Source organism: Neofelis nebulosa, chromosome 10 (genome assembly GCF_028018385.1).
Source record: "Neofelis nebulosa isolate mNeoNeb1 chromosome 10, mNeoNeb1.pri, whole genome shotgun sequence".
In the NCBI taxonomy this organism is placed as follows: Eukaryota; Metazoa; Chordata; class Mammalia; order Carnivora; family Felidae; genus Neofelis; species Neofelis nebulosa.
In genome coordinates, this window is record NC_080791.1 from 82,869,339 (window position 1) to 82,887,021 (window position 17,683).

General features: G+C 35.5%; 1 protein-coding gene across 6 annotated transcripts in view; it reads left to right on the forward strand.

Annotated features, from left to right (window-relative positions):
• The window catches only part of METTL15 (methyltransferase 15, mitochondrial 12S rRNA N4-cytidine), a 207,490-nt gene that overhangs the window by 143,937 nt on the left and 45,870 nt on the right, over positions 1-17,683 (forward strand). For 4 of the 6 annotated variants that reach the window (XM_058688518.1, XM_058688519.1, XM_058688520.1 and 1 more), the window contains exons 3-4: positions 464-655; positions 4,674-4,852. In XM_058688518.1, coding sequence (XP_058544501.1) covers positions 464-655; positions 4,674-4,852 — 371 coding nt within the window. The remainder of the gene's footprint in view (positions 1-463; positions 656-4,673; positions 4,853-17,683) is intronic. The other 2 variants (XM_058688521.1, XM_058688517.1) reach the window with 2 other exon arrangements.

Here is a 17,683-nt window from a genome sequence, read left to right on the forward strand (position 1 = left end):
GTAGCTGCACTAATTTACATTTCCACCAACAGTGCACAGTTCCCTTTTCTCCACATCCTCATCAGCATTTGTTATCCCTAAATTTATTCTTTTGATAAATGATATGTGCTTTTTTTCCTAACCTATAGATTTAAGATTTATTTTTTTAAGAAAAAAGTGAATGACCTGATCCGACAAAGGGATTTTGCAAATTCAGTGACTTATTGTATACCTTCACATAGGTATACAATAAATTACATTTATTAGCAAAACTAAAATTACATTAAATCACCTCTGGTGTTGAAACCAAGGATGTAAAGTTTCCATTTCCAAATGTCTTTATGTAGTACTAAACATGTGGTTGGTATAAATATATATTGGTTAAATAAGCTAATAATAGGATACACTTCCTTTCATTGATCATAGACCTTAAGAATTTAATATAACAGAAGTCTTTTCTCCCATCTCCTGGGTTTATTCACAGTAAACAGATCCGAGCTATGCTAGGCCAGTTCAGCCAGGCAGAAGCCTTATTAATGAAAGCTGGAGTGCAGCCAGGGACTTTGGATGGAGTTCTTTTGGATCTTGGGTGTTCCTCCATGCAACTTGATGCTCCTGAAAGAGGTTTTTCCCTTCGGAAGGACGGCCCCTTGGACATGAGAATGGATGGTGGCAGGTGAGTATTGATAAAGCATTTCTCCTCACAACAAGAAATCAATTTTGCAAAAACACCCTGAATTTAATTTCCTTTTAAGACTGCAGAATTCCCATCACACGCCCACACCTAACACTATCCATACATAATAAATCAGTTTTGTTTGCTACTCATTATAGATTTTAGTGTTTCTCTAGATTTGAGATTCTAAAAGAAAAATCTTTGCTGTCTTTACACAAAATAGTGAGGAGGATAACTTTCATACTAATTATCTTTTTTATAGATACAATATGGGCTTTTAGACTGCTTACAATATTGATTAATGTGAATCTGAAACAATGGATCCATTTTTATGCAGGCCCAACTATGCCTCTTGTGAGATGTAAAAGGAACTCTACTTAACACATATTCTTTTGAATCCTGCATGAAATGCAGGATTCTAGGGGTCAGTGATTGTGTGTTTTGTGCTGTCTCTTGTATAGTCACTTTTATTTAACATTCTCCAGGGAAATTACAGTTTATGGTACTGTATCCACATAGTACTATATATAGGACAGCTTTACACCTCCTGTTCATTCCTCACCACCATGGAAATACTAGTTTGTTCTCCATTATTCCATTATTCAAATAGGTACATTTGAACACAATGAGGCTCACATTCTAGTAAAGTATAGGGTAAGTTCTTTTAAATCCAAATTAACGTGTAAAGCTTAGATTAGCACTTGTCTCTATGCCTAACACTGGCTTAGGGACTGAACAGCCTGTTCCTACAAAGCTTAACCATGTTTTTCTCCCTTATTTCATGTCCCACCACCACTGCCAAATTATGTATCATGGCCCCTACCTTTGGGAACCTTACCTTCTAAGAGAAATGTTAGATTTTCTTATATCTGAATAAGCAAACCATTCTGTTACTCTTACTAATCTGCAATTCTAGACCTGCATAAACATTTCTACTGAGACAAACAGGTTTTCCAAAATTTCTTACAGTCTATTCAAAGGACCTATATATAAGAAATTTAATGTCCAATTCAAGTCAGCAAATTCATATTGAGTTGACTTTGACTTCTTTTCCCACAAACTTCTTTGTCCAATGCTAATTATTCACAGATAGCCTTTTCCCCATGTTCTGATATGACCTAGTAACTTGGATTGTGACCCATACTTGCTAGAACCTTTTGTTCTGAGTCTTATACCTTCTTTTTCCCAAGTTGGCATTCATTGAATGAAGAATGTGATCATAAAAGAAAATAATGAAAATCCTTTAAAAAGCAGTGACTAATAGTAAAGGTCAAATATCTTTTCATGTTTGGAGATTGAGGTTGTTGTGCAGAGGTAATAAAATGTCAAGCAAATTTCTGCTGTTCCTATGTCTTGTTAAGGAGGATGCCTTCTGAAATACGAAGAACAAAGCTTCTAGTTAATGGTAGTAAATCCCCATATTGTTAATGTAAAAACTTCTCAGCAAATTGTAGTTGTGAATCAGGGTTCTTGAGGTTTTCCCCTAAGAACCTGAAAATAAAATTTTCCTTAAACATTAAACTCTAAGTCAATACATAATGGATGAGATTTGAGTTTAGCAAATATATCTTAGAAAGCAGGGTGGCTTCCAGGTAGATAGCCCAGACTGTATAACCTAATCAAAGATATTAACAGATCTGAAGAAAGTATATGGCATTCAGAAAAAGGGAGTTCATTCGCATGAATTCATAGAAAAGGAGAATCATGGTAAATATGTGCAATGTTTACCCAAGTGGTATCATGGGGAGAGGGAGGCCACACCAAAAAGTATGGCCAGTCAGATCCTGGAGGCTGATATATCTGTGGTGAAGGTGGACACAAGAGGCTTTCTTAAGCTGTTCCGTTTATCACTAGAATCTTACAGCATAGTTTAGTTAGTTCACAGCTTCAAGTACTTGTAGGTCTAACTGTTGTTAGTTGTATTCTTCCCTGAAAGTTAATAAATAAATTTCCACTTATGTTAATATTTTCCTTCTGTTGTTAATGTAGTCATTTTAAATCTCTGGAGAACCGTTAAAATCTCTTACCTGTTAAGTTGGGGGGGGGGGTGGGGCAGATTTTGACTTCTTCATTATGAATGCCTACCCTGATGTGTCTGCTAGCAGCCTGTCAGCTTTTCATAGTGTTGCCCCTTTTGTCTTGTGGAACAATGGAAACCTGTACATTACTATTCAATGTTAGAATGAGAGTAAAATAAAATGATGCCCATTATTCACTGAACTCTATTTGAGCAAAATGCTGTTTTAATTGTCTCACTTAAAAGTAGAAAGGTATTATAAAGAACTGCTAAGTCCATCTATACTAATCTCAGAGTTGTCCTGGTAGAACTGGACCTTGTCCCTTGGGTCTGAATTTACCATCATTAATAAGGTTTATCTTGATGCTCAGTGGTTTTGGGCAGTTGAATGCACAACTAGGTAAGATCTAGCAGGGATTTTGTCAATGAGGCCAAGAATGATGATGGGAAAATTTAGGAATGGGCAAGATCTAGGGGACATGCGCATTCATTGACCTTCTCCATGTGCCAGACATTCTACTATCTGCTTTACAGCTGCATGCACCCTTAATTCTCCCAATAATCCTATGAGTAAAGCATGGTTACTTTCATTTTACAGGTTAGAAATTGAGGTTTCAGTAAGTTAAAAGTCTTACTCAGTGTGAATAGCAAGTCAGGTATTCTAATCTATGTGGATCTGACTCCTCCTCATTGTTGTTGTTGTTGTTATTATTATTAGCAGAACAAAGCCTATTGAGATGGAAACAGGACTACCTTACAGGATGTTCATTGGTCTGGGGGTGTCATGGCAGCTAAAAAAAATGAGGCAGATCTGGAAAGCAATGTTGCCTTCTCTCTCTCTCTCTCTCTCTCTCTCTCTCTCTCTCTCTCTCTCTCTCACACACACACACACACACACACACACACAGTGAGAGACAGAGAGAGAGAGAAAGAGAGAGAGAGAGAGAGAGATCATAACAAAATAGGGGACAAGCCATTCTCCTGGAGGCACTAGATATGTTAACAAGGTTCAGGTTATTATTTTTAAGAAGGGATTTTCAGGTGTTTACAACCCCCCTCTTAGGCCTTAAAGCTCTACCATATCCTTATTACTTAAAGTCCTCACAGTGTGATACTGGCAATCAATCCAACGTATTAATTACAGGAGTAGTAACAATACTGTTAACAAAGCTGTCTTACCAATAAGTAAGTTCTCGGTTCGTTCATCATTTAGAATTCCTTGGCACATTTCCCTAAAGGAAAGTAAACTGCAATGGTCTGACAGAGTGAATGCTGTTTCCTACTATGTGATCTGTTCTGTTTGGCTAGAGGTTTTCCTTTGTCTCCACCACCTAAAATTATTGTCTTAGGCTTATTTAGTACTGTTTCTTGATTACTAAGTTTTACCCCATGGTGACTTTAGTCCTGAGTTTATAAGCCAATATCGTTAAATATTTGAAGTAATATACATTATTGTCATTAAGATTGTTCAGTTTTTTGTGAGGGAAACTGACTGGGAGTACCTTCTTGTATAGACTTTCTAAGTTCAATTTGTGCTCCCATATCAGTACTCGGTTACTTTATAATCTCAGATTTAGTTAAGTTCCTGGGATATAGGCTCATTTAAATATGTCAGTATCTTGTATCTTGTATCTTCTTATAGTGAAAAAAAATCAAATGGTAGTTTAAATTTTCAACAAACTAAATCCAAACATTTTCCATTATTTTGGCTTAGGGGAAATCTGCATAAGGAATAATAACTTCGTGAATTAAATGTTAGTAAAATATTTTAATTTCCTGCTGCCTTTGACCTTGATGAATGTCACACACAATCCCCTCTTGCCATTATGATGGGTATTTGAAATGGAAAATCTATTTCATTTGTGTAAGATTTCAGTCTCTGACTTGAAAAACCTCAGATGCTTAGACTGTGTGTGTATGCCTGACTTCAGTACTCTGAAGTCTCACCTCTTGTCAATGAAAACTGACGTCAGCGAACTAATTGGCTCTTCTTGTGCGTAGGTACCCTGACATGCCCACCGCAGCTGATGTTGTGAACGCTTTAGATCAACAGGCACTTGCCTCCATCCTGAGAACATACGGGGAGGAGAAGCATGCCAAGAAAATCGCTTCAGCAATCGTTCAGGCTCGCAGCCTCTACCCCATCTCCAGAACCCAGCAGCTTGCCAGCATCGTTGCAGGTACCCTCATTAATTCTGAACAGTGTCTCAGAGAAAAAAAAACAACACTAATATATGTATGTGTGTGTGTGCGTCTGTGTATATATATATATATATACACATATGTATGTGTGTGTGTGTGTATATATATATATATATATATATATACACATATACAGACACACACACACACATATATACAGACACACTCACACACACACACACATATATACACATATCCTCCAAACTCCCAGAGGGATTCATTTGTACTTAAAATCATTCAGAATAGAATCTTGCCTATCTTTCTCTCTATATCAGCTTTCTTTTGGTTCTGCAAGCTTCCCTCACCCAGCACCTCTCCCCACACAATTTAAGAAAATATACTATAGTTGCTGATTAGTTGAACAATAGATTGTTTTTTCATGAGAGGTAATTTATCATTGTGCCTACCAAGGTGCAACATGGAATGATGAGAGCAGAATTTCTTGATCCATCACAGTGGTTGATAAGCATTCTGTATAAGATCTGACATTACCTCTCTTAGTTTCACATTTCTGCATTTTAATATTTTGGGCAAAAGGAGAATTGCATTGCCCAACTGCTAAAATAAAATCTAGTGACTCATACATCTATTCTAAACAACCAGCTAACAAAGGGTATGTGATGTATAGGTTATTCCACTTTGTGAATGCTAACTAAATCAGCCTGAGGGGCTTATTGAAACATTTCATCTTTTCTGCTGTTCGCCACCATAAACCTCTTGAACTTAAGTCTAGCTAGGAGGCGCTTTATTATAGCCTTTCTGTTTGAAGCCAAAGTTGTTTCACAGCTGTGTTCCATGATGAAAGTTTTCCAAGGCAAAAATACAACTCCTGCAGTTATTTAACAGAATTCATGTTACATTCTTTGTCTTGTGGGCCATCTGAAACCCTACATCATTTTTATTTACCAAATGTATTAGGATTTCTTTCCCATGGCCCCTATTAAGTTACCTAAGTAGCTAAAGAAGTGGAGAAAAATAAATAATTGTATAACTTGTAAAAAGAACCTGATATTGGTTGCCTCTAGTCTTAATATTATCTATAATTTAAGGAATAAAGCTTGATTATAAATTCATTCAGATCAAGATTTAGGGATCATATAGCAATTGTTTTATGACATAACTTAATAAGACTATATTTTACTTAGTTAGAATAATAAAATATAAAGAGCTGACCAAGTCTTTAAATGTTTTAAGCTTTATATATACCTCAAGGCCCTTCCAACTTACCACTGAGATTCCTTTAGGCAACTAAGAGCACAATTCTTGTGGGTTAGATGATCATAAAATATGCCATTGTATTTGTTTCCCAAAAAGAGTTTGTACTAGTAGGCTGCATTAATTCACTCTCTGTCTTGTGTCCCTTTCTTTCCAGCCCATACTCACTAAACATTACCACCTTACCTTATCTTTTTGTCATGATTTAACTGGCTATATGTGTTGTTCTCTGTCTCCCATATGGAAATGATGACAGTGAAAAGTCACATTTTTTATTCATAAGAAAATCCAGAATTTTCTGGTGCTGAAAATGAAGACTAGGGCTGAGGGCAGTCAGCCAATCAAAAACCTCATCTGATAACTGAAGAAACTGCGACTCTGAGAGGGTCAATAGTATCCTCGAAGGTATACAGCCTAATTAATGACAGAGTCTGTACTAATCTAGAATCAGAGGCATAACTGGGTATTTTTGCCTTTAAGATATTAATTTTTTGGTCTCAAGGTCCTAATCTTCGAACTTGGGGTACTAACACTGGCATTACAGAGAAATTATATCAAGATGTAGAATAGAAACAATTTAAGTACTTTCAGAAAGATTATGATGTGAAAAACGTATTAGGGCTATAACAAATGATATTGTAAAAGTGAGAATATTCATATATGTGTAGGCTTTAATAAATGCCATTAAAAGATTGAGTTCCCCATAATGAGTCCATTTTTATAGTTCAAATCAGCCCATAATAATACAACTTTATTGATGATGATATAATTCTGTAGAAAAGGAAAAAACATAAAAAAAACAGTTTGCATTTTATGCTCATTCATTCACAAAATATTTTGGAAGAGGCTGGTATATACCAGACATTATACTGAGTACTAATGAAAAATGGGTCAGAGGTGACTAGATTAAAAAATGGTAATAGTAAACAAGGTTTTTCTACTTATAGTGGAAACCCTCTTATTTGTTGTAGTCTAAAGTTATGATTGTGTGGGTAATAGAAAAAGTTGGTACATGGGGAGAATTTATAGAACCTATCCATATTTATATATATGGAGATGCTTAGGTCCTAATTGCAGTTCCACAAAGTCCATTCTTACATAAACCATACCCATGGCATACCTTCTACAAGCGCTGATTTTATTTTTATTAAAAAGAACTTAGAGTTCAAAGGTACTTACAAAGCAATCTGAGCATATTTTCTAGATTTTCTTAATTTTCTACATTTTCATAATTTTTTAAATCTTTCATAATTACCTCACCTACATCTAATTTGATTGCATTTTTTACATGACTTATCTTTATTAAGACTCTCCAAAGTCTCCAATTTACTTTTCATGGGAACAGCAGATGTCTTTCCTTTTGCATTCATATTTCACCAGTTTATGTAATATTTGATTGAATTATTTAATGGCAATAGTAAGTGCTCTTGGCTTACAGCTCTTTTGGTGGGAGCAGGACTGTATAGGAATATTCGAGAGTAAAATACCATGCTGAGACAGTTTAACAGAGAAAGGGATTAATCTGTCAAGTCCATTAAACAGAAGTCTCTTAAGAGAGCTAATCCATGAAGATGGGAAGCAATGGAGGGCCCAGGAAGGTTCCTCTGTTAGTTTCGTTTCCTAGTGCTGTATTAACAAAGTACCACATATTTGGTGGCTTAAAATAACACAAATTTATTCTTTCACAGTTCTGGAGGCCAGAAGTCCTAAATGAAGGTATCAGCAGGGCTCTGGGGGAGAATAGCTACCTCCTTGACGCTACCTTGTGTCTGGCACTTGCCAATAATCCCTGGTGTTCGTTGGCTTGTGTATGCATCACTGAGTCTCTGCCTCCACTCTCACTATCCCCATACATGTTTTTTGTGTCCAAATTTATCTTTAGTATAAAGACACCAGTCATATTGGATTTAGCGCCTACCCTAATAGAGTATGTCCTCAACTTGATTATATCTGCAAGTACCTTATTTTGAAATAAAGTCGCGTTCACAGCTTCCTGGTAAACACAAACTTGGGGGGACACTATTCAAGCTGGTACAGCTCCTAAGCAATATCTTTATTTAACAAACATGTATTTTGTCAAGCTATAATATGCTGTGACTATATCTGGACATCTTTTCTGGTTCTAATAAATTCATGCTAAATATGTTCAAGATTATCCAGGCACTCTGGGAAATATGCCACAGTTCCTGACACATGGTAAAACCCATATATTGATGGAAATATAAATCATTCCCCTTGCTTTCAAAAAGCTAATAATCCATTAGGACAAGGAAGACCACCACACTTATAATCACAATATACTTAGTGGGATTATATAATAATTCAAGTAAGTAAGTTGTAATTTGTAGAACCTAGAGCCTGGTGCATTTCACTAGTACAAATGAGTATAGTCCAGTACTCTTCCATATCCTATCAGCACCAGAAGACAGATTCAAGGCTGCAAATTGAGGCAGGAAACTTATAACTACCATGGATTACTTTGTAAATTACCAAATTAGTAATTTATAATTCCAAAAACGACCTGTGGGACTTCACTATTCATACACACTATTCAGAACTGCTAGGCAGAAATTTCAATGTTAATATGTCACACATGTTAGATAGTGTTCCCTCCAAAAATAATTTATAAATAACAAGTCACATTTTGTTAAGCATAGTTTCTATTCTAATGCAGTTATAGCTGAAAAATTGGATTTATGAAATTTAAGACTTGAAAATGGCCTGAGGGACTAATTTAATGTAGAGCCAAATTCTTCATTACCTCTAATAAGTGGTCATCTTGCTTTTTAGCCTTTTCATCTCCATCTATCTTACTCCCCCCGTATTTCAGTGAAAAGGAGCACATTTCAGTCTGAAATTGCTAGTTCCATAAATAGAGGCCTTAAGTCTTTAGAAAGGATGAATTCCTTAGAATAAAGTCCAAATTCCTTTACATGGCTTGCAAAGCTTTTCATGGACCGGTTTCTACCTTTTCGTTTTCATCTCTGTTGCTTCTCCATAGTAATCTCCGTTCCGGCCATGCTAGAGTCCTGATGGTCGTGTCTTTCCGGCACACCACAGTCCCTCTACTCTTACAGGCCTTGGATATTATTAACATTAACACTAGAGTGCCCAACCCCTATCCTCTCCTGTGGTTAATGCCAGCTCATCCTTGTGAGCTTTAGTTAAAAGTGTCACTTCCTCCAGGAAGGTTTTTCTAGCTCTACACAGATTAGTTAGTTGAGGTGTTCTCCCACATGCTCCCCATAGTGCTGAATTTCCCTGCCGAAGCACTGACACTGTTCTTATTGCTTTCTATTTAACTTCTCCCCTAGACCTATACTATCTAGTACACTTGCCAGTAGCCACATGTGTCTTTGGAATTCTTGAAATGCGGCTGCTCCTAATTGAGAGGTCATATATGTAAAATACACACCTTAGTTTGAAAAAAGAATTTAATGTGTCTCAAAAATTTATATGTTCATTCTATGTTGAAATGGTAACATTTTATAAATTATTGAGTTACATACAGTATTAAAATTAACTTTACGTGTTTCTTTTTACTTTTTTAACGTGGCTGTAGACATTTTTAAATCACATATGTAGATTGCATTATATTTTTATTGGATGGCGCTGCTCCAGATACTAAGCACTGTGAGGGCACTGCTGTGACTCTTTTACTCATCAGGGTGTCCCCAGCACTTATCATAATTTTGGCCCTTGGAAGACATTTGGTAAATGCTTTTTCAAGGTTAATTTATCAAATAAAGAAAATCACATAGATCCAGGAAGATTCTGCTTTTATACAGTTGGTATTCAGTGAAATAACATCAATGTTAGTAAAAAATTGGTGTTCAGTCTTGTAGACCATAAACTGAATCTCTCCCACACCAATATGCACTAATAACATTAACACTAAAGTACTCAGGTAAATTAGAAAAACACACTGCCTTCCCAGTATTTTAGTTTATTCATCTTTAGACTGAAATGATATTTTTCTTCCCTTATTCTTTAGAGGTGCTGGTAAGAAAAATAACACTAATAAAATATTTTTATTAATTAAGAATCTTTAGCAATGGGAAATGATACATATAAAAATCCCTCCAGCTCCCCAGGAAAAAGATTTATGTACTTAATTTTTTAAAAAACATGGCTGTGGTCTAGATTTTGCAGAATTTGTGTATATTTGATTTACAGAGGCTTAAAAAATGGGATTGGTTCTAGACATACCTCTGAATATTGTCTCAAAAGGCTGTCCATATTTTATTCCATATTCCATTGTTCTTTCCAGTCTCTGGATACATCAAGGGAAACTTAATTATTAAATTCAGTTTAACAAAGAGAGTTTAGTTCAAGTCCTGGTTCTGCTTGCTTCCTGTGTAGACTCGAACAGTTCTAGGCCTTTTCTTTCTCATCTTGAAATGGAAGTGAATAAAATTGATGATTATGACCATTTGTTATTTTGTTCATAATGTAACTATGTTTTGTAATATTGAAATTCACTCAGTTTCCAAGCACATGCGAAAATCAAAGTATGCTTTTCAGATCATTGGAATTTAGATTCAAATTCACAAAATATATAATCAATGCACTGATAATCAAAAAGTGACAGAAGGCATACAATATCAATTTTTGAAAGGTAAAACGGAGGGGGGTAGGTTTCTTAGATTTGTTTGATTCTTGTTGATTAAATATATAGACTTTATTCCCTGACTGAAACTTCTATGTAACCTTTATTCTGACTCATGAACTGGGTACATGGCCAGATCTTAATGAATGCTTGTTGAACAAATAAATCAATAAAAAGATGTGTAAATTCCCAGCCAAGGTAAAATGAAAATTCAGGGAAAAAGTATAAGTTGTTAGGTGTTACTGAGAATCAATTGTACTTTCCCCTTCACACTGAAGAGGGGGGAGACCTAAGCTTCCAAGTACAGTATAAATTAAAACAGCTTGAGGAATAGATGAGACTCCTTAGGACATGGAATCAAAAATTCTCAAGTTCTTTGTCTGATTCTGCTATTTATGTGCTCTGTGAACTTGAGTAAATCACTTCTCTTCTCTGATCCTTATTTCCTCATCTGGAAAAGAAGAATAACTAATTCTTGCTATGACCAATAAATGAGATGGTGGTATGTAAGAAAGTTCTCTGTGAATTGTTAAGTGTATATACAACTATAAGCATTTTCTACTTCTCTCTATCCAGACCTGAGAAGATCCAGGGAACAAACAAGTGCAGTAGTCAGAACTATGCCTGTGATCTTATACCAATGAATACCTGTCCACAGCCAAACAGTGTGATTTGTGATAGGCTAATTGCTTCATTCCAAGCTTTTCTTCCCTTAGGGATTATGTGACTTTTAGAAAAAAGAAGAATCTTTTTTTGTTTTTTTTCTGTACTGGCATATAAGGTATATCTTTCCACAGTAGCATTAATAGCTTATGCCTCTGCTTGTATCTGAAATCATTATATTTTTCCAACAAAGCTTTGTTAATCTGGAGAGAAACATCCAAAATACAAAATAAATGAAGTGCAGCATTCGTTAAGAAGTAGTCATTGCCATCAAATTTTAGTGCAACTTTTTCCTGATGAAATTAATTAGACCAGTTTGCCATCCTTTTATTGTTTTAATAACTTACATGTTACTTCCTCCATCTTCCCCCAAAAGCACTCTGTATACTAACATTGCCATGATTATGAAATAAATGAAGATATCAGAGAGTTCAATTGTCACTCTCTGGTCGATCTGTCACTCTGTAGTATGGTCAAACCTACAGTCAAATTTGGATGGCTTGCCAGTGAGTTACAGTTGTCATTGTCACCGCCTATGATAATGCAGTTATTCTGTCATTTAAATCTCTTGAGTTCAATCTGTTATACACTGTGTACATTAGTATGGTAACTTCATGCCAACTAAATTATCAAATGACATTTCATAAGTAAACTTATTTCTTATTTTAATAAGTAATTTTTCCAAGAGACATTCTGTACAAGAAGCCCAACTCAGAAAAAAATGAAATATGGAAAGAAAGAAAGAAAGAAAGAAAGAGAAAGAGAGAGAAAGAAAGAAACCTGAAAAATCTTTTTTCCTTCTAAAAACCTGGCCATTCTCAGTTTGAAGTATCACGTGGGGAGCAGGGATTGCCCTAATCCCAAGTAATGGTGGCCCAAGCCTAATTTGATGATGATGGTGATATGATGATGATGATGATGATTATGATGAATGCTAGCTAACACTTATTGAGCAAATATAAGACACTATCCTAAATTATTTTCATGTATTAAATCAATCCTCAATAACCTACAAGGTGGGTACTGTTTTTATCCCCATTTTATATATGAGTAAACTGAAGCACAGAGTCTAGGTAACTTGTCTCTTGTCACATGGAGCTGGAATTAGAAGTAATCTCACTATAGATTCTGTGCTCTTATTTAGGACGCTACCCTAGATCCCTTTCTCATAATTAAGGTACAGTGTGAACTGTTGCTGGAGGATGCTGACAGCTCAGTCTTCCAGGATCTCACATCTCTCATATGGGAGAGAGTCATAAAAGCAGCTCACTCTGTCACCCTGTGATAAGTGCTGTATAGAGTAGAGTCATGAATGAAAAGGTATGGGAACCCAGAGAAGGGAGAAGTTGATTTTGATGTAGTGAGAGGGTTTAATTTATTGTGGAGAAGGGTTAAGTAGAAGTTACAGAAAGGAGACCTTTGAGTTGAGTCTTTAGGGGGAGAAGTGATAGCTATCTATAGAAAAGTGCATGGCACACAGTAGATACTCAGTAATCGCAGAAGTAAAAAAAGGAATGAACAAATAGCAGGTAGGATTTCAAAGGGCTGAAGGGAGTACAAGATAGGCAATTCAGAGTCCAGTCCCAAAACCCAGTGGAATTCCAAATCCCTAAAATTCCCCCCATTATCTTGGTATCCACTATCCTAAATGTGACCTTGAGTTGGGTTAGATTTTTAGAACAATAATTCAGCATAATCAAGTCCTCTAAGTCTTAATTATTATGGCCGAATTTCAAACTGCTTTTATGGAACAAGAGAAGAGAAATGCATCCCTTTACTTATTTCTTATCCCATTTCTTATGTTATATTTTGTGTACTTCTACAGGTGAAAATTAAAGTGATCTGCTGGTATTGTATGTTCTGCATATAGTAGTTTTCACATTGGTATTAATTTTGCAAAGATGTATATAAATAGCCTGGCCATCTTGTCCTTATCTTTATTGATTGGAAAAAAAAAAAAAAAGAAGAAGAAGAAGAAAGATTATTTGTTCCTGTAACTAGTTATTCAGAAGTTTTAAGAATTTGGTGCTAGATATTTACAGGAGCTCTTGATTTAAGAATTAAGATAAAGCAGTCTTCTATATTTGTACTACCATCCTGTTTTTGAGATTAACATGATTCAGATCTCATCTACATGGTAGGTACAATTACCTGTCTTTACTTCACCCTAAAAGTACTGAGAGGATCAACAGTGTGCAGCACTTTTCCAAAGAGTAGGTTTCAGACATCAGCAGTTACATGTATACATTGGGAACATATTTTGAAGACAAGCATCTGCTTTCATTTTCAAAGTTTAAATGTTTAAACCACCCCAAAAGACTGTCAGAGAAAGAGAACCCCAGATGTTAATAGGTTGATAAAGATCAAAGGTTAGATTTCTAGGGCTGGGAGGGGGAATAGTGAATGAGAGTAGATTTGATGTCCAAGCTTTAATTATAATGAAAAACTAACACAAAAGCTTCCAAATTATTTTCTGTTATATCTTTTGTTTTGTAAAGTTGAGAAATTATGGAATATCTGGAAAAGATATTCCTCAGAATTTAAAAATAAAAGGAATCCATATTAATTTTTCGTATCTTTTATGTATGTAATTGTTTTGTGTCTTTCCCCATCTTTTTATTTTTGTCAAGAATTAGCAGTTTTGGGAAGCCTGGGTGGCTGCTCAGTTGGTTAAGTGTCTGACTTCAGTTCAGGTCATGATTTTGCAGTTTGTGGGTTTGAGCCCCATGTTGGGCTCTGTACAGGCCTGGAGCCTGCTTCAGATTCTGTGTCTCCCTCTCTCTCTGCCCCTCCCTGCTCAAGCTCTGTCTCTGTCTCTCTTTCTCAAAAATAAATAAACATTAAAAAGAAGTTTTTCTTAAAGAATATAGTAGTTTTGCATTTTAATTTATTTTACCCATTTATTCTTTATGTGACTATATACTGCCTCACATATTTTTAATTACTCTCATTCCATATGATAAACCAGAGAACGTATATTCTCCCCTTACATTTGCATGTAGTACACAGTAAGCAGTAGGACTTCCTACATTCTCATAATGCATGAGGATTCATTTAATGACTTTCTTATCAGTTGGACTACTAACTCTTTGAGAACAAGGATTAGATATATCTTTTTCATTGTTACATCTTCAACACCTAATATAGTATTTAGCTTATGATAGGTGTTTAATTAATATTTCTTGAATGAATTCATCAGTGTCCATTTCTTTGTAGTTCTTGTGATGTTTAGAACATGGATGAGATAAGAGACAGCTAATAATAAAATTTCCCAACCAACTAGTTTCTTCAGCAATAGGCACTTTGTATTGTTAGTAGACTCAAACCTACAGTAATAAGAGAAACTGTCATAATCTTCTTGGCATTGTAATATCTTTCCTGTTCTCTAAAGGGTGGATCAGGTTCAATATGTCACACAATACTGGGTCAGTCTTCTATATTTTCAGTTTCCTCATTAGCAAAGCAGGGAATTTGACCTAACATTGAGATGAGACACATTTTATTTATACATCACAAATTTATTTAATCAAGTATTTATTGTGACTCCACTTTGTTGTAGTTACTGATGAAATTGCGTAAGTGATAAATACGAAGTTTTCATCTTCTAAGAATTAACAAAAAAGTGATTTTCCCCTATTTAGATAGTAGTCTTCATAGTTAGTGCTTATTTGCATATAGCATCATGTTTACTTTTTTTTCTCCTTAGCATATACTCCCCACTCCTTTCTGGGATCAGTTTTCTTCTTACCCAAGTACATATTCTGATATTTTCACTGAAGATCAGTGAGTGATATATTTTCAAACTTTGTCTAAATATATCTTCATTTTGCCCTCACTTTTGAATGATAATTAGTTGAGTATAAAGTCAACAGGTTTATGAATATTTTCACTCAGTTCTTTGAAGGTAATATTTTATCGTCTCTTGACATTTATCATAGTTGATGAAAAGTCTGTCATTATTTTATGGTTGGTCTTTTTCTTTCTCTGGCTACCTTTAAAGATTTTCCTGTCATTGTTGTTTAATTGTGATGTACTTGGTTGTGACTTTGTTTTTATTGATCATTAATGAAACAAAACAAACTTCTTTAATATTTCTATTTCTGGAAATATCAGATATTATTTCTTTCCATATTTGTTTCCTTTACTTTCTTGACTCCTGGGCAGCACTTATTCCTCACCACGTCTCTCATATTTCCTGTGTCTTTGTCTCTGTATGTTACAATCTGGGTAAGATCCTTTACTGATTTGCTAAGTCTCTTTTAAAGAGATAGTTAATCTGTTAACCCACTTGTGGAATTTTTAAATTCACTATTCATCCCTGCAAGTTCTATTTTTAAAAAATACTCTTGTTCTTATTCTTTCATCATAGTCTCTATCAATTATTTTAAATCTTAACATTTTAAATAGTAAATATACACAGTTATTTCATATTTTGTGCTGATTTGTTCTGTTATCTCCAGTTCTTCCTATTTACTTCATCCACTGATTTACCACACACACACACACACACACACACACACTTGTATGCATAAATGTATATAGTATGAGCATGTCTTCAGAGGGTTTTACATATACACACATCCCCTTTAGAAATCCTGTTTTGTTTGTTGTGATTGAATGCTTGCTTCTTCCTTTTTCCCTTCCCCTTTTCCATCTAGGGTTCACCTGATGAGCAAAACGTATGTTTGGCTATTTAGGTTGTGGAAATCAAAGACACATGTAGGCAGACTTAAGTGATAAACGGTTATTATAAGGTATATGTGATAATAAGAAGGAATTATTATAAGGCTATTCATGTTATTAAGAAAGACAGTTATCTGAGCTTCACAGATCTCTGAAAGACTGGAAGACAACTCAAAGGTTGTTCAGGATGCTACACAGTTTTGCAACTCAACGATTGTGTTGCAGCCTCAACAGGAAACTTCTTTTCTCGAGTAAATTATTATTATTTTTGTTTGGCTCTTCTCTACTACTAACTTTTTTCCAGGATTACTAGTTTCTGCTTACTCAGATCTTTCTTGTTTTTACTGTCTCATGGCTCCTACTTAAGTAATCTTTTACTGTGTGTTTTAATTTTTGCTTCTTTTGCCAATTGTTTCTGTCTTTCTCCTTCTTTTCTCATCACCTCATCTTTCTTTTTCTTGGCCTGGTATTCAAGTTCCCTAAACTAAAGGACTTAATTTGGACCATAGTTATCCTTAGCATCTACTTGTTTGGCAGAATTTTACACTAGTTCCATTTAAAATTCCTGCCACTGGAATTACGTGGCACTAGCACGGTGACTAAAGCTTAAGGAACTACTTAGGTTCCTTAGAGTCAGTCCATAGAGTCCTCCTCAGGATTGCAATTATTCAAATAATGCTTTAAAGAAAGAGTTGTTCTTTAATGAAGGAGGCCATGACTAGTGGTGAGGTTTTTTCCCCTTTAATTCATCTACCTAGGTAAACAAAATGGACCCTGTAATTTGTGTCTTTTTCAGTAGTCTTTTGTTGAAAGAGTTGCTGTGTAACTGCTGTATAACAGTTCTAATATGCTACCAAAGCATGATAAAATTTATAGTTTTCCCAAATCTCCAGTGGCAATCAAACCACTCTACTGTCCAAGACTAATAGCCTTATTTTGAGATCTTCTCTTCCTTCCCCCCCACCCCCACCAAAATAAGGCTACACTGAGACATCTTCTCTTCTCTCTAGAATGTCACTTTTAGCAGGTCATTTGATAGACAGACAGATATGCCTCTGGCTAGGATCACATTTCCGAGGTCCACTCCCATATTTCCAGTGGTCTACAGGGCATCTCCACGTGAATTTCTTGCCAACACCCCCATCTCAAAATGTGTAATGTGGTAAATTCATAATTTTCTACACCAAAACCATCTTCTCTTCCTGGGTTTGTTGTGCATATGTTAATACCTGGATTCCATTCAATTGCTGTCAGTTGGCTGACTGACCATGTCAATCTGGCTTCCGACTCACACTACCACTGGTGACTAGTAAGCCTTCTTTTCAGTGTTCTTGGTTCCCAGCTAACTTGATTTCTTATACATTCTATACCTACCCGACCATGACTAGCCCTAGTCCTGACCAGCTTCCACTTTTCTCTTATTCAGTGCCCAATTCTGTTACTCTTATATCTTCACTTTACTAACACAGGTATCTTTCCTTTTGTATCTCTAACACTTCCCATGGAATAGTGTTCTTGCCTATTTTCTTGGAAATCTTGCAGCACCATTTCTTCTACCCCACCCAAGGTCCAAATTTTTATCACCACTTCCTGGCCAAGTCCAATCTCCACAAGTCGTAATTCCTACTCTACTACTAAT